The following is a 23,597-nucleotide window of genomic DNA, read 5'->3' as shown; positions in this document are numbered from 1 at the left end:
GAAAAAAATTTCCTGTTCCAAACCGTATCAAAGACTTGCAAAGAACCTTGATGTCCTGCTCATGCCCATTTGCCTCAGATCCCAGTTATCATTAATGTTCCTGACACAAACCTTTTGTGATATGGGATTGCACTTATGGACTCAATCCTGCAAAGCTCAAAATAAGACAAAGCTTGAGGCTTGTCAGTTAGGCCAAGAATGTAAATAGATACAAGGAGAAGATGTGCTCAACTGCAGCACAGCAACTTTTTTGGAGACACCATGTCCACAAGCACCTCAAGCAGCACCCACACAAAAGCATTCTCAGCTGAAACTACTGTCATGATGTTTGTCAGTGTCTGGTTGGGTTTTCTTTTTGTTTTTTTTTTTTGTTTGATTGTTTTTGTTTGTTTGTTTTGGGTTTGGGTTTTTTAGGGGGTTTTGTTTGCTTTTTTTGAGTGGGTTTTTGTTTTGGTTTTTTGTTTTGGTTTTTTGGTGTTTTTTGTTTTGTTTTTTTGTTTGTTTGTTTGTAATTAGCAGAAATCTGGACTTACCTGGCCATTTGCAGGTGTTTTCTCCTGAGGACAACCAGAGTGACCAGCAGCAGCCCAATCAGGAGGATGCTGAGGATGGCCAACACAGAGATTACCACGACGTTGGGGTTCATCTCAGTGACTGTGCACACAGAAAATGACTCTCAGTTATTCAGTTCAGAAGCATTGACATTTTTCCTTGGCTTTGTTTTTCCCTGACTTTTGATAATGTTATTTTTTTTAAACTTATCTCAAAGAGCCTGGAGTGTTAGAGAGAGAAAAATCTACCATAGGAGATAAGGGGAGAGTTTGAGTAGCTATTGCTCTTAGAAAATTTCTTTGGGGAAATGCCTTCACCCTGGCATTTTTGTTAAACTTTAACAAGTTCTGATTTATCTTTTTTTTTCCTCTTTAGCTGACATTTATAACACAAGGGAAAATGGTGAAGGTAATACAAAATACAGATATTCATCCCCATCTATGTCTCCAAAGCACATTTCCACTCTGAAGTTGCTCTTCAACAATATTCAATGCTTTTTCTGACCCAGAAGCAAAATAATAAACTGGGGATTTGCAACATACTGGGTGGAAATTGCTTAATTACTCTGGAAAATTACATGCCCAGGGATCCTCCCTCAGGAGCCTTTTGGCTGTGACTGCTGAGGATCCTGCAGAGGCATTTCTTCTCTCTTACTTCCTTGCTGAATGCAGGTTATGAATGTGATTTTCCTCTTGTTTGGGCTTGGCTGAGAGAACATTTTTCTCCACAAATATCATCAAGCAGTCGATGTTAGTGTTGACTGAACCTGATGTTTAGTGTTGGCACCACAAACTCCATCCCTGATTTCCAAAACCCAGTCCAGAACTGAGCCCCTAGTTTATATTTTCCAAGTGGGGCCTTTTCTAAGGACTTCCCAAAGCTGCTCCCCCATCCCATCCACACCTGGCAGCCTTTTCATGATGCAAACAACCCTTGGGGCCAGCATTACAAAGAGCAGCTTTAGAAAGCAAGAGGAAATGTGGCATTCACACTCTCTGAAAAAATCCCTTTGCCCAGGATTTTTCTCCTGGGAAGCTGAGAAGCCGCAGAGAAAAAGAAAACAATTTTTATCTCATTTGCTTCTCCTGCATTGTGCTCTGTGGAATGTGTTTGGAGATTGTTTCATTGGATTCTAGTGTGAATTGTTTTGACTTTTTGGTCAACCAGTGTCAGGACTCTGGAAAGAGTCACGAAGTTTCATTATTATCTTTTTAGCCTTCTGTAAGTATCCTTTCTGTATTCTTAAGTATAGTTTAAAATAGCATTCTTTAATATAATATAGTATCATAAAAGAATAAATTAGCCTTCTGAAAACATGGAGCCAGATTCATTATTCCTGCCTTCATCTGGGGGCAACATAAATACAGCAGGGGAAGAGATGCAGCTGGATGAGGAAGAAGAAGAAAGCAGGGCAGTGCTGCTTACCCATGGTGGAAACTGCAATGAAGGTGGGGATGCTGGGGCTGTTGTGGCTGAAGGTGGTCACGCTGCAGTTGTAGGAAGTGGCAGGAGTCAGGCTGGAAATGGTCACAACGTGGGAGGAGACAGTGACAGGTTCCTGCAGACACGGGGAGAAACATTCTGGAGTTTGTCTCTCCCACAAACACCAGAGCACAAATCAGTGTTCTGTGTATCTGGCGGGTAAAGCCAGATCTGGTGGAAGAAATCAGCGCTTTGACACATAGGAAAGGCAACCAGGGCCTGCCCTTGACAGCAGGCAGATAGTCTGGCAGAAAAGGGAGAAGAACAGGGGTGAATGCAGCTGCAAGAACACCCCAGAGCACTCCAGGGACCCCAGAGCTTTTTGGGGAGGAAAGGACACGTGCCCCAGAGTGGGTTGGTCAGGCACATAAGTGGTAGGGGAAAGCACTGAGACCTCCAGGACATCCCAGAGGTGGACACAGCTCATGAGCTCTGGTTTCTAAGCCACGCAGGTAGGAGGAAAACCAAGTTATTTTTATTCAAAGAACAAGCCAAGGAAGTCACAACCTCTGCCATGAATGAAATCCCAATTCTGGTTTTAATGCATGAAATCTCTGCCTCTGAGGCAGCTCCTGGGGGTGTGGAGACCTGTGAGCCCTTTTGAGTGGCCAAGGTGAAAAACAAAGCTACAGCAAAGTCTTTTGGTAATAATTATAATCAAACATCCTACACCCCAGTTTTTCTAGCTGGCAGAAACTCTGCGTAACACCTTTATAAAACGTGTTCATTACTGTGGCCCTTGTGAACCCTTTTGTGGATTTTAAATGCTGATAGAGCAAGAGAAAACAAACACAGCAAGAACAACACATGCACTGACTTAAAGAAAGAGTTCCTTAAGGCTCTCTGTTTCCTGGAGAACTGTCCAGCAGAACCAGGGGTGGGTTACACTTGTAAAAACAGGGACACTGAGCCAGGGGTTTAGAAGGGAGAGAGGGAGAAGTTTTATGAATGAACCCACTCCAGATGGGGACTGCAGGTGCTGTAACAGGTTCCAAGCACTGGATATTTCCAAGAGCCTCTTGTAGCCATGGCCTAATCCTGAGCTCCTGTTGCAGAGCAATTCCGAGGTACAGATTGTGCAGATTGAAATCACATGAGTGTAAAGGAGGAGACTTTTCTTGCCTGAGCTGAAAGGAGGAGCCAGACTTTGGCAATTGTGCTTGGTTGCACATTTCCATATTCCCCTCTGGGAAATTGAAATTAGTCAACTCAAATCCAAGATGTTCAAAATTAGAAAGCTGTTGCTTTTGATTTCACTGATTTAAAGATGCAGGAAAGGGACAAAAATGCTCATGTAATTAGCATGGAAAATCACAAAGAATTTTCCCCAGCCTACTTGGAAAGCATCCCTTTTTACAGTTCAGAAAGGAGCCCTTCCCAGTTTTTCATGGAGACAGAAAAGGGAGTGATGAATCTAATGAGGAGAGAGCTGACAATATTTGCATTATCCAGTGCCAGATGTTCCTGTCAACAGTGAGACACCCACTGAAGCATCTGCCAGATGAAGCAGTCTTTTCCTGATGTTCCTAAAACAGATCTGCTCTGAACTGAAGTTGCAAATCCTCAGGTGCTTTCCTTGCCTGATCCCATCACTATTTTGAATCTCTGGTAAGTGATGATGATGACTTCACCACCTTTGCTATTCAGCATGAAAAAGCAGGAATCTACAGGTGGAATCTAAACAATCCAAAAGATTAAAGTGCATGTAAGCTTTTTTTTTTCCCTTCAGCCATTGTCTGTCTCAATTTTAAAAGAATATTAAATTATTCAGACTGATCTTCCATAGGATTTAAGAGGGTTCAGGTCTCTTCCATGTGTTAATCAGTGGTTTAAGTAGGTAATTTTTCACTTCTTTCTCAATGATTCCCCATTACATGTCACAGTGCCCATGAGAGAATAAAGTTTTGTGGCACGTAATCCCAGTGATTCATTATACCATCAGCTAAAGCACAAAGTAAACCTCACATGATGCACAGCCAAGGAATTAAAAACTACTTCTGCTCTCTGTTTTTCACTGAACAGCATTACCCATTTAAATAGCAAATATTTAAATTGGCTGCTGACTGGACAGAGAGAAAAGGAGGTTCATAGGTGGGGCTGAGGAGGTGGGTCTTGAAGAATATACCCCGAGGTAAAAATAATATAAAATGCATGAGGAGCAGCCACATTTGCATAAAGGTACTCTTGGAATAGCAAGGGAGCTCCTACTGAACTTCAGTTAACAGATCTCAAAACCAGGAATAAAATATTCCAGAAATAATTAGATACGGTATCAGAAATCCCATGGGATTTAAATATGTCGATTTTCCCCATTCCTTATGAAGCTACCTGACCAATTTTCCCTTCTTGCTCATTGGCATTCCCTTAGTTTTGTGGCCTGTTAGGTTTTGCACAGTGTATCAGAGCCAATTCCACTGGCACTGTAGGTTTCACACAATTTCTCTCCAACCAGCCATATAACCTCATCAATAAGAGAGGCCAACCCTAATATTGCAAAATAATGAAAATATTTTAGTATTCCAAGCATAGCTTTAGTAGTTTAGCTTTTAAAAGTTTAATTCTAGGATGAAGAGTGGACAACAAAGAAGAGACACATACCTGGGCTTTTGTTTCCTGGCCAGATCCAGCCTGCTGGCAGTAGACTTCAAAGAAATCAGCTACTCCTTCTTCCACCCACAGCAGAGTCACAGAGGTCTGAGTCTTGTTGACGGCAAACAGTGATTTTGGAGGGGCTGGTTCTGGTGTAAGAGAAAAATCTCCTTTCATTAAGCTTATCTTTAAGTTTCCAGATAACTGAGAAAAATGAAACAATTGAAAGCAATGCCTGATGCCCTGCTATCTTTCATTTCCTCCAGATAAAGCCTACCAATGTAAATCCTCTCATGATGACAAACTACCACTGTAAAATGGGAAGATGATGAAGTGTGTTGGTTTTTCTTCTCTATTTAAACCGTTCTCTATTTGGACAGATGGATAATTACTTCACTTCCCTTTTCAGCAGAGCCCTTGCTTGAGGATGATCACTGGATTCTATTAATAGAACCATGCTAGCAGGAACTCTTTCAGAGAAGATCACTGTCCACCTGTTAGCAACACATTTGGCCTGAGAAGGCTTTTCTTCACAAGGCTGCCCAGGAGACTATAAAGAAGCAGCTTCCCACAAGCAAACACTGCTTAGGTTCCTTTAATTGCAGCAGAGAAAATATTTAGCCAATTACCAGTAAAAAAAAAAAACAAAACAAACAAACCTGTAGGGTTTTGTTTTGTTTTGTTTGTTTTTTGGGAAGTTTTTTGTTTTGGTTTTTTTTTTGTTGTTGTTTTGTTTTTTGGTTTGTGGAGATTTTTTCAGGGGGGTTTTGTTGGGTTTTTTTTCTCCTCTGGCTAAGATATAAGGGCTACTGGATCTGTCTTAACTTCCATGGGTTCTAGGAATGCAGAGGTCCAGATCCCCAGAGGTCCTCAATTAATTACTTTGATTTTCAGTGCTGGATGAAGTGACAACAGGCAAATAAATACAAGAGTCTGTTGAGCAGAGGACAACCCTATGGCAAGAGCGACAGATGGAGGGTCTCCTGGCAGTGATGGCATCAGAAATGTTGTGAAACATGGATGGGGGTCTGCACTGCCCTGTCCCCATGCCCAGTGGCCTTGGCTGCTGCCTCCAGGGCCATCCCCCTGCCCATGGACCCCTGTGGGGGTCACCCCTCACTGTAACCACACCCAAACCAACCTGGGGAATGGAGAGCACAGAACAGGAGGGAAAATCTTGAGGACCAGGGGAGGAGCAAACAGCCTAAGCACAGTACTAAGATGAGAGATAATTATTTAAATAATTATTTAATGTTTAATCCTGATATTCATCCTGATGACTTCACAGGATGGGTACTGGAAATCCCTGGCTTTCCACACCTCAGGCCTCCCGGCTCTTCTGCTTTGCCTTCAGAGACTGTAAAATTTGGGCTGTACATTTCTGAGTTGTTCTGCACAGCTTTCAGATCTCCTATTCTGTGGATGTTTAATTAAAGCTGTAATTCTCAAACAATGACCCGATTTTGGGATTCTGACACACTGCATACAATGATGCACAAGAACATTCTGGGCTGATTCTTTTTCCTTCCACAAATAATTTGTTATCCTCATTCTGTGAGATGCTGTCGCAGGAACCTTGGCACAAGGGACTTGCTCAAGTAGTTATAGACATTTTGGAGACGTATTTGATCCTGAAACGATCAGATCTGTGTTCTGGGGTTGGAGTCTGCCCAAGCCATATTGGCATTATGGAAAGATTGGACATTCACGTGTGTCACGGGGCTTGCAGTGCACATATTGTCCCAGAGCTACACAGGAAAGTGTCCCTCTCCCATAATTACACACATATATCTGCTCCTGGACTCAGAAACACATTCCATCCCTCACTCCAGGTAAAAAAAAAAAGGCCTCAATTAAAACAAGAGTTTTGCATTTGGGCAGCGTCCCAAGCAAATCCTCCTTTTGCTTCCAGCAAATGGCTTGATTTTTCTGCAGGTGGAAAGTTGCCAGGATGAAGCAAACATCATGGAGGGAAGAACATTTGGCAGGAAGGCTTAAGGGACTGCCAAGTGCTGAGTAGTCTATCACTTAGAGTCAGTTTCCACTACTGCTAATTACAACTCCCATTGCTCCCCTCAGAAACAGAGAGAGGGAAAAAACCTCTGGCCAAATATCCTCACTTTTGTCTATTCAAAGTTCAAACATCAGCATAAAGGGGGAAAAAAATCAAACTCAATCCAAGAAAAAAAAAATCCCCACACTCAAAGAAGGGATTCATTGAAATGGAATTCATTTCACCTTCTCTTTGTTGTCACTGAAGGGCAAAGTTCCCACCCAAGTTCAGTAAGAGTGCCCATCCATAAGGAAAGAACAGGAAGATACAACTGTGCTGCAGGGTGAACAACATTAATAAGGCTTGTGCATCTGTCTGAAAGATAAAGCTAGCTGGTGACTTGAAATATCACCCTAAAACATTCGGACAGTGGTCGCAGGGGGAAATACTCACCCCCACAGATTCACCCGCTCAGTGGGGGAACAAACACACACAGGTACAGGCACAAGGTATGGGGAAAATAGTGGACATGGTTTGCACAGGGAAAAGAAAACTGATGGAATTTGCCTACTTCTTTCAACTATTGCCTTTGGTAAGAAGACCTGCAAGAACTTCAGATTGTTGTGCCTGTACTGTTTGCCTCAGCACTGTAGGAATGCTGAGAAACATAAATGGACAATGGTTGTTTTTTAGACTTCTAATCCAATTAGAAATTATAGAGTCCTTTAAGTTCACTGCTCTCACAGTGAGTCACAAAAGGATTATTATTCGTGTAGAGAGGATGATCCACTCTGAAATTACCAACTCTTCCTTACCCACCTTCTCAGTGGAGCTAACTCCTGTAAAAGCTGTTTGGCACACTTGGAAATTTCAGGGGTTTGGGTACCTAGGGCTCAACGACTCCACAAACATTCAAAAGAGAACTAAAATTTCTTGAGGTCCAATGATGTAGTGTCCAGTCTTGCTCCCAAGTAAAGAGAGATATTAGGTAGAAAGTTACATTTGAAACTCTTACATTAAGGATCAAACTCTCAAGTTTTCTTTTGTTTCTATGAGTATATCAAGTATATTTCTCTTAAAATGAAGCTGGGGTCCACATTCACAAATCTGACTATTTTTATAAAGAGTGCTATCATTAATTTGTATTTTGGTCTTGAAAGACTTTGCAGATGTCCAGGGAGAGAGGAGGGGAGACAGAAAAGCAGACCAAGTGGCAGAGGGGTGTAGAAATAGGCTTGTCAGAAACAGAAAGGTAGAAAGGAAGGTTCTGCTTTTTATTGAAAAGCTCATATGTGAAGCCTGAGTTGCCATCCTCAAACCCTACACGTGTCCAAGACCTTAGGCAAGCAACTATGAAGTTGACTTGTTCTCTCAGCAAGGCACCAAGTGATTTCCACTCTCCTACTTCCACTTACAGTCAAATTTTGCCACTCTTGCTCCTCTTGAGCAAAACCATTTTAGGAGAGTGGCTTCACACACAGGCATGAGACAATCTTCACAGCAAGGTGAGGTGAAAATTACACCTTTGCACAAGAAATGGGCTCAGAGGTACATAACTGAAAGAAGGAAGGTGCTGCCAGAGTTACTTCACAGTCAAATGAGTGGGGTGAGTCAATAATGTACAAACAAGCATTTCTTACCCAATTTCACAAGTTGGGGCATGGAAGTATTGCTGCCTCTTTCAGTACAAGCAGTCACCGAGAGGTTGTAAATGTCCCCTGGAGGCAAGCTCAGCACTGCAGTCATCACATTGCGTGTCACCTGAGCAATCAAGAGACACCAGCTTAAGCACAGCACAAAACACACAACTGCCTCATGAAATTAACCTGGGCACTCAAAATGCTGCAGAGAAAGCCCTGTGCACCACAGCAGATGTCTTCTGTGTGCTCCAGACTGGTGACATCAACCACTTCCCACTGACAGCAACCACGAAACCAGATTAGCAAAACGCAAAAAGAAGACAATTTTAGGCTGCACTTACATTTCCACTGGTCACATAGAAAGGAAAAAAGAAATTCTCCCTCGCACCACTGAGAGCATCTAGATTTCTCAAGTTGTGCAAAATGCTAAACAAGCCATGGACTTGAGTCTATCACCATTTTAGAGGAACTTAAATCAGGTCAAAGAAGAGCACACAGGCCATGTGTAGGCAAGCCTTTATACATCCTACAGACCTGAAAATTAAATCCACCTGGGCAAGACTAACACCTTTTGGAGACCTGTTAACTTGACAAGAGATCTCAGGGTCTGACTTCCATCATCTGCAAGTTGGAAACCAGATCCTAAACTGAACTGAGTCTCAAAAGAGTGATAATAACTTCTTCCTTTTATTTTAGGGTAATCTTCCCATTTCTCCAGGGTCATGGAGAAGGATGCAGAGCTTGGAACACACTTTTTTCAGAGCACCTCTGAACTATCTATAAAGGGCCCATCCAGGAATCTCATGCTGGTTTTCAAAGTCACTTAATTCTCAGGCTGAAGCTTTCAGATGGAAGAGAAACTGACATTTCTGAATAAAGACCAATAGGGCTTTGCACATCATTTTCATCACTTCTCTAAAAACTGACCAGCTTCTATGGAGTCTTGGGAAATACACAGGGAGCAGGAAGAAAAAGTCAACATCATCTGACAGTGTTACCTATTAATTTCAATAATGCCACAAGAAAAACAACCATATTAGCAATCATAATAAAATCATATTATGATATTACAATATAGTATGAGTTTTAAAGGAAACAGTTCCTGGAAGTGACTAAATGAGCCTGGGGGAACAGGTGCCCTGCAAGTGTGTACCCATATTTATCCAAATGAACAGAACCATAAAAGTTAGCTATAAATAGGTAGGTTTTTGCAAGATTTTCCTAAAGAATACCCTCTGGGTTCCCTTGTCTTACAAGGAATATAAAGACAAACACTTGTAAAGACATCCCTAAAGCTCTATTTATAGATATACTATATTGTAGATGCCCTCTACTTTTAATCTTTTATTTAATCTGAAATTACATATTCAATTTTGGTTTTAATTTATTTTAATTTTCATATTAAATGTTTATTTTAATCTACAATTTTCTTATTCACTGAAGTTGGATGGTAGAGAAATCAGATTTTTCCTGAAAGAATAATAAGCTTAAAAAACACATGGCTTTTTGAAGGAAGAGAAGAGAGGGATATCATTGTGATTTTTTTTTTTGGAGGGGGGGGGGAATTAGATTGATAGAATATTTTATTTGTAGGACAAAAATTAAAATCTCATTTTCTTTCTTGTTTGAAGTAAGGATCCAAATCCTAAAAGTTCCTCTGCTGCTCAGAAAGGTTATCAATTCTCCTAATCATATAATTAGATTCATGCTGCGACAAGCTGCAGATGGGTGCACCCTTGCAGCTCCAAGGAATCTAACAAAAGATAGGATGTTCCACACAAATCCACATGAAAATCAGTGATCAGTTTGCACTTCTGCTGAAAATACACTTCCAATTTTCCAGATGTTCAAGAGAATGTACCAAGAGCCCAGCTTAGCATCTAGCAAGTTTTCCAGGTGCACACATTCTGGGTGAAATCCTCATCTCATCAATGAGTGGAGCTCGTATTCAAACATAAAATAAAGAACACAATTTATGAAGATAAAGTCAGAAAATGGGAAGTGACAGTATTTGAACAAACAAAAAAAACCCCTCAGCCAGTAGCTTACTCTGATTATTAATAAATAAAAATGAAAATACCATGCCTGTGTGTAAGAGTACTCTTTATCTTTTTCTGTCTGAAGCTGAGAAGTTTTTAAGCTCTTTTTAAATTACATAAATTATCAACACCTTCACTGGATCACTACAGAAACACTTTGTCCTCTGGCTCTTTTGAGAGCTCAAATCTTTCAAAGAAATCTAACACTGGGAATAACTTTTACTGGCTTGCACCAAACTTGCTGGAACTCAGCAACACAAAGTTATCAGAGTTGTCAAAGTTTTTCTGAGTTACCAACTCAGGAAAACAAACCAAGCAAACAAAAACCCACCCAAAAAAGAAAAAAAAAAAAAAACACAAAAAAAAACCCCACCAAAAAACCCGAAAAACAAACAAACAAACAAAAAACCCTCAAAGAAATGAGCACACCCATTTTCCACACTGACACTTACACTCTTCTTGATTTTTTTCTTTCCTTCTGCAACCACCATCCAGTGCAGCATCCTGGAATGGGAAAGGTCAGGGCCATCTCCTCCATAGGTCCAGGTGACGTACAGAAGGTGGTTGTAATACTCTACAGAGGTAATTTTGGGTGCCACTGGTGCTGAAGGAAGAGGGCAAGTGTGTTACAGACAGGGTCCAACACGGCTGATTAGCAAATCCAGTGATAAACTTCTGTCAAAGGATGCTGTCATGAGGAGAATATCACAAAGCTAGCAGGAAAGGATCATTAAACCACTTGAGCACTAGCTGAAAGATATGAAAACCATCATTTAACCTGGGAGATAATCAGAACAAAAATACACTTATTTTTACAATCTTTCAGTTTAAAAAAAATTACTGCAGATAAAAATAATTTTTGAGTCATATTTGTAAATCAAATTCAAGTTAAAAGCCTCAGATGTTGCTTCACTGTGTCCCTGAACTGAAAAGAAATAGTGAATTGTTACATTTATAGGTTTTCCAAAGGGAAAAAAAATCTTTTCACTGAGCTTGCATCTTTCTAGGAGAAAAAGCCCAAACCCTGCAGATTTCCAAACAACTTTTGCATGAGAAGTTATGACCACCCTTGTTCCCTGGGTGGAAGGGAGGAAAAAAGAGCCTCTCACAACCCTGTTAGGAGGGATTATTTTTTGTTCTGGAGCTGCCAGCAAGTCCTTGGCTCTCTCTGCAGCCCACATAACATAGAGTCACTCCTTTAAGACTGAGACCAGACCTTAGCCCAGCGCTGCCACATCCACCACCAAACCATGTCCCTCAGCTCCACATCCACGTGTCTTTCCAACACCCCCAGGGACTGGGACCCAGCCACGTTCCCTAGCTGGCTCTCGCACCAGCTATGACCTGCAGAAAGACAGAGTAACCCTCAAACCTCCCAAATAACACTAAAATTGGTGTTTAAGGTGAGGGTTCCCTCTGGGAGGTGCCTCTCCATTAACTGGAGAGGGAGCTCAGCTCGCCTTGACTGCCTAATTCAAAAGTGCAGGACTCCAGAAAAGAGTTCAATTAATAGTGAGTGGAGACACAAAAGTGAAAAATCTCAATCAGTGAAGATCTCAACCCCCTTCCCAAGGAGATGTGAGTAGGATAATTTGGATACTACAGGGGATTTTTGAGGCAGGAAAATGGGGTGAACTGCCTGGTCTTGCTCTGCTCCAGCCCTGTTGTGTGCTTGTGCCAAGGCAGGTCAGAGGAGCTGAGCCCTGGGTGCCAGGGAATGCAGGATGGCCTCGGAGCTCGGGTCTCTTGGAAAGGGCCACAAGATGTCACTGCTGCTTTCAAGAAGGCTCCTTCCACTTTGGCATTGAGACTTTACTGAAGCAATGGCTGAGCTAGGCAGCAAACGCAATGCACAGACAATTTAGGGCCATTTAGAAATGTTTACTAAGACTATTCTCCCAAATTAATATTGAAAATGTCCTTCTATGCTGCTATGAGGAGATTTAGTATAAAATAATTTAAAAATTAACAGAACATTGCTTCAAGTTCCCAGCCCATCCCTGTGCATGGGTCGTGTATTCCTTGCAGTTTAAGGCCATGAATCTCACACACAAAAAATTATTTCCCCCTGCACATCTTTATTGATGGTATGCTTTCATGACAGTGAATGTCCAGGATATGTCACATGAGACCAAGGGCCAGGGCTGGTGTGACCCAATTGAGACATAATCTTTAAGGAATTTAGAGATTTTAGAGGAGCTAAGATTTTAGTTAGAGATGAGCTCTATTGGAGTTAATCAAAATAAATGGGCAGGCCTTGATGAAGTTAAGAGTTAGTAGTTAACTAATAATTGATTGCTTGTCAACACAATGTTTGGTTTTCTGGGTTTATAATGAAGAATATAGAAACTGATAAATCGCTTTTAGGAACATAAGACAACATAAGACAACATAAGTGGGCCTGCTCTGGTCTGAAACCAATTGAAGACAGGGAATGGGAGTTCTACCAGGGGTTAATTTGTCATATTTGCATTGAAAAGGTAGAAAGGCCAGAAGGAGGAAGACTTCATTTACTTCCTCACTTTGGGACCCCTCCCTGTGAAAGGAAAAACTACACATGCTTAATGGCTTTTGAACTAATTACCATACAAAGCAGGGAATGGGATGTACCAAAGTTATGAATATGTATTTGTATTTTGGGTATTCAATATTTGCATAGATAAAAGGACTCTGTAATCACCTGTAAATTGTGGTGTGTATTTGGGAGCTGTCCCACAATAAACATACACTTTCTAACTTTAAATTTTAGAGAGCTTTTGCCCGTCCCAGTTGGATATCGGTACCAGATCAATACCCATATTTTTTTAATAAATCACAATCCCCTAGCACAAGGTTCTGGGGAGCACAGAGAGGCTGTGGGAAGTCACACCCTGCTGCTGACCTGGACCAGAGTGACAGCTGGAAGCACCCACGGGACCAACAGGCAGCACACGTGGTGGCAGCCAGCAGCACCCAGAGTCTGTCTTTCTCACTCCTTCTGCTTCCCCAAAGACAAAAGCATCCTCACTGCAAAAAAGCAAATGCTAGTGGTCCAAAGAGCTTTTGCTCATGGTTGTTTCAAATCCAGCTGTTTACAGCTGGTGGCATTAAAAACTCATTAGTCACCACAGCAACCCTGGCAGTGCCACCATCTCTCCCTGAGTAAAACAATGATGTGCAACTGCTGCTGCAGGAGCTGAGAGGACAAATGCTGCTTCTGGTAAGTCTCTTGGACCCCCCAAAACTCCTCTCTGTAGCTGTGGGAGAGATCCATCTCATCATGCCAAGTCCTGCAGCCCCAGCCTGCCCAGGAGCAGAGGGATCCTGCATTAGGGAATGTTTGCTCTGAGCCTCCTGCAAGCTTCCTCTAACTCCCAGCTGAGCCTTCTACTCTGTTTTTGAAACTCAGGCTCATGCTCCAGGTGTGGAGGTTGGCTCTCCAGTTATACACAGAAGAGCTGACAGATGGTGTACTGTCAAGCCTACAAAACCTCCACTCCAGTGTTTTTTAAACACAGGGCTTTGGGGTGGGCTTTTTCTCTGTTTGTTTGTTTGAATTCCTGGCAACCTGTGCAGAGGAGGTGGCATTGTTCAAAATGGTGCAGAAAGGGACCAAGTGCCCCATAAAACCATCTGCTGCCTCTCTGGGAGGAAAGAGGCTGAGGGTGAGAAAGAACTCTCAGTCCCCTGGTAACTTGAAGCTGTGAAAAGGCAGCACCTAACTGGGGACAAACTTTTCAAACCTGCAGATAAGACAAAAGGCAAGCCTCACAAGTCAGCCTGGCTGCAGCTCCTGGGCAAAGCTGAAGAGATTGCAAGTAACAAGGCAATCAGAGGACAGGAGTGCATTTAATGTCACATTCAGTGCTGACCATCTATTGGTAAGTGCTTGCAATTTGACCAAATCAGCTTTCTTTGTTAGGGCTCCTCACTTCGAATCACAGGGTGATTTTAATACCTCATTGCTATTCAACATTTTCATCAATAGCCTGGGAGGAAAAGCAGGGCTGATGAACCGTGCAAGGAGCATGGCAACTGGCAGAGGAGGGCAGGATTTGAGCAGGGCTGAGCTTTGAAATATTGCCCCCTGTGCCGGGCCTGCTCAAACAAAGTGAATTTCAAAGTGCCAGGTCTGTTGCAAAATAGCACACAGACAACAAATGATCAATTCTGTTAGGAGCCATAAAATAGATGTAAATCAACACAGACCTCCAGAGCGATGATGCAGGAAATGCAATCATTTAGATGCACACACAGGAGGAGAACTTTGAATAGGGAGATGATTGTGCCTCTACAGGAGTATTCAGCAGGCTGGTATTATACTTTCAGTTTTTATGTACTTCAAAAAAGACAGTAGAAATTAGAGAGGCAGAATGGGGAAAAAAACTAACATGGGAAAACACCTAAAAGTGAGAGAACCTGAAGAGTTCAATGGAAGAAATTTATTAACAGAAAAAACAAACTAAATTCTGTATAGAGACCAAAAAAAGAAAAAAAAAAGCTTTGTGTCTCTTCAATCAGTAAGATAAAAGTGCAACAAATATTTTGGACTGAATATTAAAACTAGAAAAATTCAGATCAGAAAAACAGCATATAAAACCTTGAAAAGAAGAGAAATTAACCATTGATGCAACATTCCACTTGGATATTTTCACTGAAGACCAGATGACCTAAAAGAGGTTTTGCCAATCACAAATGGATGATATTTTGAGGTTCATCCATTTCTATTTTGTCTGCATCTGCTGGTTAAGAAGTTGATAAATTTTTCATTTAGCAGCAGTAGCAGTCTTTCCTGTCATCACACAGAGATCCAGATTGGTACTGATGACAGATTACATTTTAGAAGACCCCTAATCTTTCTTGTTTCTGCTGCAGGTTTCTGGAGATACAATACTGAAGTGAGTGTCCCACTGGAACACTTCCACTCTAAAATGCTGAACCTGGTACCCAAATCAGTTGGAAAAGACAATTTTTCCCTCATACAGCAACCAACCAGCTGGAAAATTGCTTCCTTACAGTGCAGCAGAAAACCTGATTGATGGCAAAGGACAAGGAATATCCCTGGAGACCCTTCAGGAGGCTGATGCACTGGAGAAGAGCCAGAATTTGTCACAGAGTAGCCTGGGATCAGGTATCTCAGCATGGGAGGGTTTCTGTTGACCTCACTGGAGCTACAGCTTTAAGTGCTGCTGCCTTTTCTCTCCTGGCTCTCTGGGGCACAGGCTCTGTGTAAATCATCATTGCAAATGGGTCTTATTCAGTAAATTTTCCAGGTGCATTCTCGGACTCTCAGCAAACAGAAAATCTGGGAGTAGGCTAGTCCTGGTACGCCTCCTTCAGGCCATCAAGATGAGCTTTTGAAAAATTTTCTCCTCCAGCTTAGATTTTGTGAAGAGGTGGACAACATATCAGACTACAGACTTTTTAATAAAGGACAAATGATGTCATTTTACATATGATTTTCTGTTAGATCTTGATTAATTAAAAAACCAACCAGACAATAAAAAAATTGTCTGCTTTGGGGTGAGTGGCTGGGACATTATACACTGATTTTCCTGCTCATTGGATTCCTACAGATGGAAAAGAAGAGCAAGTATACATCATTGCATCTCACAGTAAAACTGAATTATTTGCTGCTTTCAGTCACCTCAACTTCAGCAAGGTGAATTAAACAGTGACACCAAAAAGCAAAATGATTCAACGGAGAGCTCTGATTTTGGCCTAACCATCCTGGGTGCTGGGAGCACATGGCAAGGTGATGACAGGGTTTATCTCATGCTGCTCCCTCTATGGCTGATCTGTTGGACCTATTGAAAAACTAAATCCAAAGAATCTGCCAGGAGATGCCAGAGTGTGTTAAATCTGTGGCTGGTCCCAAGTGGAAGAGGGAAATCCCTGTGGTGTTATCAGCTCACTCATCTCAGTGCTGCACAAGCCATGCTCTGACCTGGGGATTACTGGGAGGGTGATAAAGGAGGAAAAAACACTTGGAAATATTGCAGATAAATGAAAAAGTGTTTGATAGCATTAAGAAAGCTAAGAATTCAGGTTCAGTAATTTACCTATTAACTTGTCCATGTGTTAAAAGTGTGGTGTGCTAGAAGTGGAGCAGGACCCTGGCCCTCGTGGAGCTGTGCACTCAGCTGATGGAGGACTGCAACAGAGCAGCCAAGCACTGTGCTTGGCATAGGAAAAATTCATTTATGTGCTCATTTCAAGCAGTCCTCAGAGACTTGAAAACAAAATAATAGAAAAGCAAACACCAAAAACAATAGCAACAACAACAACAAAAAAAACCCAAAATCAAAACGAACAAAAAAACCTCAAAAAAACCAAACCAAAACAAAAAACACAAACAAACAAACAAAAAAAATAAAAAAAAATAAAAAAACCAAGCAAAAAATCCAAGAAAGACATAGCTGATAAATATCCTAACTTGCAACTATCTGTAGGTGAAACACAGCACCCAGGTCAGACTTCCTCTGCCCCCAGGAGCACTCCCACAGTGTTTGCAGCTGGCTGCTTACCTGTTATGAAGCTGATGGTGGAGCTGTCACAGCAGCTCAGCTCTGGGTCCCCCCAGGTGACCATGGTGACCCTGAAATTGTAGTACCAAGCAGGCAGCAGGTTGGCTATTCTCTGTAAAGGGACAAAACACAAAGAGCGGCTCAGGAGAGAACTCACCAGCGTGAGGCAGGACTTCTGAAACACAACAGTATTTACAAAACTAGAACCCACGCTCATTTTTCTGAGCTCCCTTTCCTTCCTTCAGTGGCAATCTCTGAAATTTGGCCTTTCAGTTTACTAAAAAATCTGTGCAAGGGGAGCAAACAGAGCTGTGATGGCTCTGCTGCTCATCCACATCCACCTGGTCAAAGGTTCTGTCCACCATGGGAATCTTAAAGGATTTCCAGGGTGGTAAGAGCAATTCACACAGAGCAATCTTCCATCACAATTCCAGTGTGATGAAGGCAAACTATTTAACTGGAAAATGTAGGTGTTCCTAGTTTGATTAAGTGGGGTTTGAGGATAAATTAGAATCGATGTTTTTGTCTCAGATATTGTCACTTTAAGAGATGTATTTTTTCCCCCCAATTTTCCAAGTGTATTTCACTTTCTATTGTCATTTATTATAAATGGAATAGGAATGAAACATCAATGACTTATGGGACAGAAATTATATATGTAAATATAAATGAGATATAACTGAAGTATAAAAAGCAATCTGTTTTATATTATAGTATTGCATGTAATATTTAAGTTAAAACTCTAATTCTTCCACTGACAGCACAGAACATTTAAGATATTGATGTTTAGATGCAAAGCCTCTTGATATTTTTAAAATTCAAACTAAAAGCAAATCGAAAATAATTATCAACCTCAACAATGTAGAATTTGCTATTTTTATAGATCTCTGTTGTTGCAGTGGCCTTTTTTCTCCAGATACTACAAGGCAATGCAAATATAGGTGGTGTGATCTGTTCTTTTCATGATTTTTGGAAAAAGTTGTACACATCCTTGAAGATGACTGGACTTCTTCTGACATGCCCCTGGTGTCACATTGGAAATACCAACATCACTTGGACAATTTTCACATTGGAAATATCAACATCACTTGGACAAGTTGCAGAGCACAAAATGAGTGAAGCAACTGAACAGAGTGAAAAGATAAATCCAGTTCCAAAGGTTCTTATCAAATGTTAACCCTTCAGGAAATAATGCTTGATTATTTCATGCTGTTGGAGACATTGATTTTGGATTCTTCTCATTGTTGCTTCAGAATACAGCACTCAGAGGTGTCAGCAGGGATCAGAGGGATCCTGGAGCACCACTGGAGAACCCAAACAAAAGTTCACCAGCCCCTACCTGTACATTAAATGCCACAACGGAACAACAGGGAAACATTCTTTTCCTAATTCAAGATTAGCCTCTAAAATTACCCTTGAAGAAATGCTCACTTTAGCTGTGGTACAGCACGGATGCATTTCAGATTGAAATCCAGACAAAGCCATTCCAACTTGGCTTCCCTGAGCAGGATTTGCAACAGTAAGGGACAACATCATCTCCTTTCCTAATGAACCACATTAACTCTGCATGATAGCTTTATTTCTTGGATCACTTAGATCACTCAGCTACTAATCTATTTGTGCTGAGTCATGATTACAAGATATTAATTACCAGTTTGGTAAGTTATTTTTGTTTTTAATTTCCCTGGAGATTTACGTGTTGGATTTATAGCCACATCCCCAATTACAGTAAAGCTGCTGGAGCCAAAAGGACTCCACAAATGGTATTATGCAAATCAATTACAGTAAATCACTGTGGCTCTCACCAGCAGCAGAAGTTACTGCTATGTTTTTTGCATACTCATAACTTTCTTGAACAACTAATTTCAGCTGGAATTGCTTTCTGTCTCACACTACAGCAAAGTCTGAATAAAATCTTTTCACTTTCTCCAGGAAATAAGGGAAAAGAGGAGGAGAATTTCACTTAATATCTGCAAGGACCCTGTGAATATATGTGTTAGAGCGCTTTTATAGAGACCAGCATTCACCTAGTTAAAACCCTGGCCTAAGATTTGGCAGCTTCAGAAACATGAAGGCTTTTTTTTCACAAAAACAGAGCTAAGCCTTCCACATGGCACACTGAGAGACCAGCCTGCAAGCTCCAAATCCATACCATCAATATTAATTATGTAGCTAAGCCTTTGCACCACACCCCCCCGAGGAGAGGATGTAACTTTTAAAGCCTTGACTGACAAACTGACCCACAAACTGCAGCTGCCTCTGGACTCGCTGAACAGCAACAACAACGAGAAAAAGAGGCTAAACTCCTGTCTCATTGCTCTGCTTGAAATTTAGCATGGTTCAGCTGGCAGTGCCTTACTTTAGGACAGAAAATGCCTCCAGCACCCTTGGTCATTTTCTCTGCTTTGCTGGGAAAAAAAAGAAGTGTCACAAGGTGCCAGGGCCACACAGGGATGGGAAAGCAAGGCAGGAATGGTCACTGTACCACTGAGGCAGTCAAGGAGACAGTTGCTGCTATTTCATAGTAGGTTGTCCACTCCGAGGTCATGGTTGATGGGTTGAAGTAAAACATTTCTACCACGTATTTCCTGAACACCCCCAGGAAAGGTCTGTTCCAGCTCAGAACCACAGCAGTAGGTCCCAAAGGGTAAAGTGTCAGGTCCTTTATTCCAGTGGGCACTATAAAGCAGAAATTATGGTTAGCAACGTGCATGTGTTATCAGTTGCACTTTATTTTAAAATGATACCTTTCCTTAATCAAGTTCTACCTATTTCTGGTTTTCTCACAACTTTAATCCTCAAGAAGTTCCTGGTCACAAGCAGCTGAATACCATTTTTTAAGCGTTTGTTCTCCAGTTTAAAACTACTTTTTCAGAAGTGGCTACAGACCACTTTGTGTTGGCTGCTTAGCTTGAGATAAAGTGCACGTCTTGCTTTTTCAAAAATGGAAGGTTCTATTCTACCTTGAAAATCAGGATGCTCAGAAGATATTTCAAGATGCTCAAAAACAAAAGCATCAAAAGCCAGAGCACTGTAAGAAGGGAAAGTTTTCATCTCTAACCCTCCTTCCCTGGGGAACCCAAAGGTTCTGTCATGTGTTGCTATTCTTGCCTCACGGACAGTGACACTGGGAAGGAGTCAAGTGATTTGAAGAATGCCACGTTAAGGGTCAGCTTCTGCGGCCTGTATGGTCTGGAAAGCAATTATTCTCCATTACTTCACTGAGGCTACTTAAAAAAGGACTTAGAGGAAACATTTGCCAGGGCTGCAGAGCCCCAGCTGTTGCACACTGGGTCAGAACCCAGACCAGCACCCAGGTTACTCCAGCCCATGTTGGCACATGGCTGCGTTTCCCTTTATAAATCATTTACCACGTCTTTGCTTTGCTTTCTCTGAACTGCTAATACTCACCCTGTGAAAATGAGCCTCAGGATAGTGTGGGGAGAATAGTTTGAAAAGTGCATTTTATTTTATTTGAGTTTCGTTCATCGTTAGCCACCACTGGTAAGTTCACAGAAGAATTTAGCAAAACTCAATTTTCAGTTTTATTATTTTCAGTATCATATTCAATAAACTGTTGTGAAATGAAAACTCATACAGCTCTTGTTTTACTGCATAAAAACAGCCCCTTTATAACATGAAAGTTATGGGATGTTCTATTTAGAAAGTGATTGCCATTTTCAGATTTGTAAGAAGCTTTCATGGTGGTAAGGCCATAAAAAAGTGGAAAAAAAATGAAGGAACCTATTTACTTTGGGTATACATGATTCTACTTTTGCAAATAAAAGTAGAATTTTTCAGATTTTTTTAATTAGCGCGAGAAAGAAGATCAAAAGCATTTGTGCAGACTGTCCAATGATAGAAATTTTAACATGAAAATATATATAAATATTTACTTACTAATTTTTCCTTTCCTGAAATATAGCATACTTTACAAATTTTTATTCGGACCAAATTTATGAAAATATATAAGAAGATTGACTAGAATGAAAAGGCTCTCACCATAATCACTAGTCACTTTTATTTAAGCATTAAATTCTTAACAGGATAACATTTTTTTCTGCTTCACTTTCTTCCCTACATCACAGAGAGGAAGCAGCATTAAAAATCCTGAAGAGCTCTAACTTTCAGCCACCTGCTGTCCCACTGAGCAGACTTTTTGTCAAAAGGGGAAGCTGGGTGACACAGGTGGAATATTTCTCTGCAAATCCAACTCTGTACACTGAACCTCTTTCTCTTTTCCCTCTCTCTCCTTAATACATTTTATTTAAGTGGCAATCTTAGCAAAATAATTTACACTGAAACTAGAAGTTGCTGAATTCTAACTGGTCCTAAATGACCTGGTGTAGGAGCCTGGTGGAATCCTAAATTACAGGATTTGCCTGTTGGACATGAAACCACATTCTTGAAGATGTTCGTGTCAGTCTCAGAGGGCTCTTCTCATTCTCAAATCCCAAAGCAGAGAACATTGAGATTCACCCTCAAACTTGAGAAAATCAAGGCATGGTCTATAGGAGTTAATGAACATACTACACATATTTAAAACAAACAAACAAACCCTAAAAAGAAACAAATGCATTTCAATCGGTAGGTTCAGGGGTTACCAATGGAAAATGTGACAGGGTCAGAGGGAGGTCCAACCAAAGGTCCTTTCCGTAGGTAAACCACAACTTGGTACTGGGCACCAGGAACAAGATTTTCAATGAGGCTGCTGCTTGAATTCACCTAGGAGGAGAGGAACTCATCAGATATGAAGCATTTCCTTGATTAATAAAAGAGTATTGAGACTGTACTTGAATGGCTCCAGTCACAAAAGGCATGAGTCCCAACACATTGGCAGCAAGAACTTCATTCATTAAGCCCCACGTGGCAAAACTGTGGCAGTGCTCAGGACTGACCTCCCAAGGGATCTGACTCAGAGAATTGCACTTGCCTGGCTGCATAAGGCCAGCTACCTCACTGCAGACCCACTCTCCTCTCCTACTGTCCAAGTTTATTACAATATTCAGGCTACATTATTTATTTTCAGGTGGTGTTATTCAGGCTGGAGTATTTAGAACACATGTTTTCAATCAGAGCCTGAGGCTCCAATCAGTCATTGATGCAGCTCCGAAGGCAGCATTTTGGGGAAGCTGTCCTCTGAGTGACTCCACAGTGAACTCAGAGAGGAAATATTCTCTGTCACCTCCCCTCCACAGCACTGCAAACTGTAACTAAGGGGCATTGTGATTTTTCTTCCCAGTTTGAAAACATCACCGTTAAAATTTCTGCTGTGCCACACCAGGTTTCAGTCAGAGCTGGAGGCAGAGCTCCTGACCAAGTGATTCCTGGTCTGATACAACAGGAAGAGGCTCATCTCCTGAAGACTCTGCAGACAGCAAATGAGCAGAGCAGCTTTGAGGAAAAGCCTTCACACATCCTTTCTAGAGCTGCAGGCTGGTGTTTCCCCACTAATATTTTCTTCACAACCTTCCAAAGTCTGTATCACAGCCACCTCTGCTCTGGTGGCTTTTTGCAATGCACATGAGTGTATCACTGCCAAGCACAGATTTAGTGAGGAACAGAATTTTTGTCTTTACCAGCTGCTCTGGAAAGCAAAATCAATTTTAAATCATGCACCAAATTAGAAATGGATAGAACTCTGTGCTGAATTTGGCTCTTTTTAGCTCATCATGGAGAGCTCAAACCAACAGCTACTAACAGTTCCAGGTATAGTAAGTTGATAAAACTGGATACAAATATATATATATATATATATATATATATAAAATGACAGAAAGAAACAACTGTATTTAGACTTTTTGACCTACTTGCTGTAAATACACATTTACTTTACCAGATATCTTGTTTATTCACAAATTAACTTGAGGTACTTGTTTTTGAGTCTGTAGATGAATCCTGTAGTATTTGTGGAAGTTAGAAATGTGAATGTTTGTGGCCTGTGTTCATAATCACCTACTGTACTTTGCTTCCCATTTAAATGACTGCACTTACAAGAAATACAAGGAACAATGAGATAACAAGATGATTCTGAAAAACAATTCTCAAATTGTCATGACAAGACACTTCCAAACATTTAAATTCACTGCCACTCTTAAACGGAAACTCAAAATTTCTACAGAGATTAATTTTACAAGGCATTTTAAGGCTCACAAATTCTCTGTATTAATTCACTGGCAGGGCTGATCACGAAGTTGAAGGAAATGATTTGCAAGGATGCCAGCAGTCCCCTCCACTCCCATGGGTGGGCTGAGGGTGCAGCAGGGCAGCTCTGCAGTCCTTTGCAGCCTCCTCCATCACACACATTTCAGGGAGCCAGACAGAAGCCATGGCCCTGCTCAGAAAAAGGCTGTATCAGCATCTTGGTGAGGTTACTGAGATGTGGGCTAAAATCCTTCTAATTGAAGCCACGTGCCCCTGACCTATCATAGGCACAGAGTCTGCACTCACTAAGGGTTTCAAGTAGCAGAAAACTGTCAGGGTTTGGGGTTCAGGACTCCTGATGGTTATAAACACATCCCATAAAGGATTTGTCCATACAAATCACTGGTGGTCTGAATTGCTGTTTGTTTCCCAGTGCTGACACCTTTTCCAACGGATGAAAAGACAAGCTGGCTTCTGATCATCTCAAAACTTCCAGAAAATTCACAGTCAGGCTCTGTACTCAAATGTGGGACAGCTAAGAACGAATTTATGCTACTTTGATGATAACCACGCATGTGAGCACTGTGCTTATTACCGATGCACTGCAGCACATGCCTGAGTGAAGTCACAGCAAGTCCAGCAGAAACACCAC

The 23,597-nt window shown here is 41.3% G+C and overlaps 1 protein-coding gene across 2 annotated transcripts in view; it reads right to left on the bottom strand.

The window, feature by feature from the left end:
• PTPRO (protein tyrosine phosphatase receptor type O) overlaps positions 1-23,597 on the bottom strand; it is a 144,762-nt gene that overhangs the window by 25,146 nt on the left and 96,019 nt on the right. For both annotated transcript variants that reach the window (XM_038154047.1, XM_038154048.1), the window contains exons 8-15: positions 21,406-21,526; positions 19,287-19,480; positions 16,802-16,913; positions 10,748-10,899; positions 8,257-8,377; positions 4,633-4,772; positions 1,978-2,110; positions 534-654 (exon numbers count right to left, since the gene is read on the bottom strand). In XM_038154047.1, coding sequence (XP_038009975.1) covers positions 534-654; positions 1,978-2,110; positions 4,633-4,772; positions 8,257-8,377; positions 10,748-10,899; positions 16,802-16,913; positions 19,287-19,480; positions 21,406-21,526 — 1,094 coding nt within the window. The remainder of the gene's footprint in view (positions 1-533; positions 655-1,977; positions 2,111-4,632; positions 4,773-8,256; positions 8,378-10,747; positions 10,900-16,801; positions 16,914-19,286; positions 19,481-21,405; positions 21,527-23,597) is intronic.

The sequence above is a fragment of the Motacilla alba genome, chromosome 1A (genome assembly GCF_015832195.1).
Source record: "Motacilla alba alba isolate MOTALB_02 chromosome 1A, Motacilla_alba_V1.0_pri, whole genome shotgun sequence".
In the NCBI taxonomy this organism is placed as follows: Eukaryota; Metazoa; Chordata; class Aves; order Passeriformes; family Motacillidae; genus Motacilla; species Motacilla alba.
The sequence above is the reverse complement of the archived record's forward strand: the minus strand, read 5'-3'. Positions and strand labels throughout refer to the sequence as shown.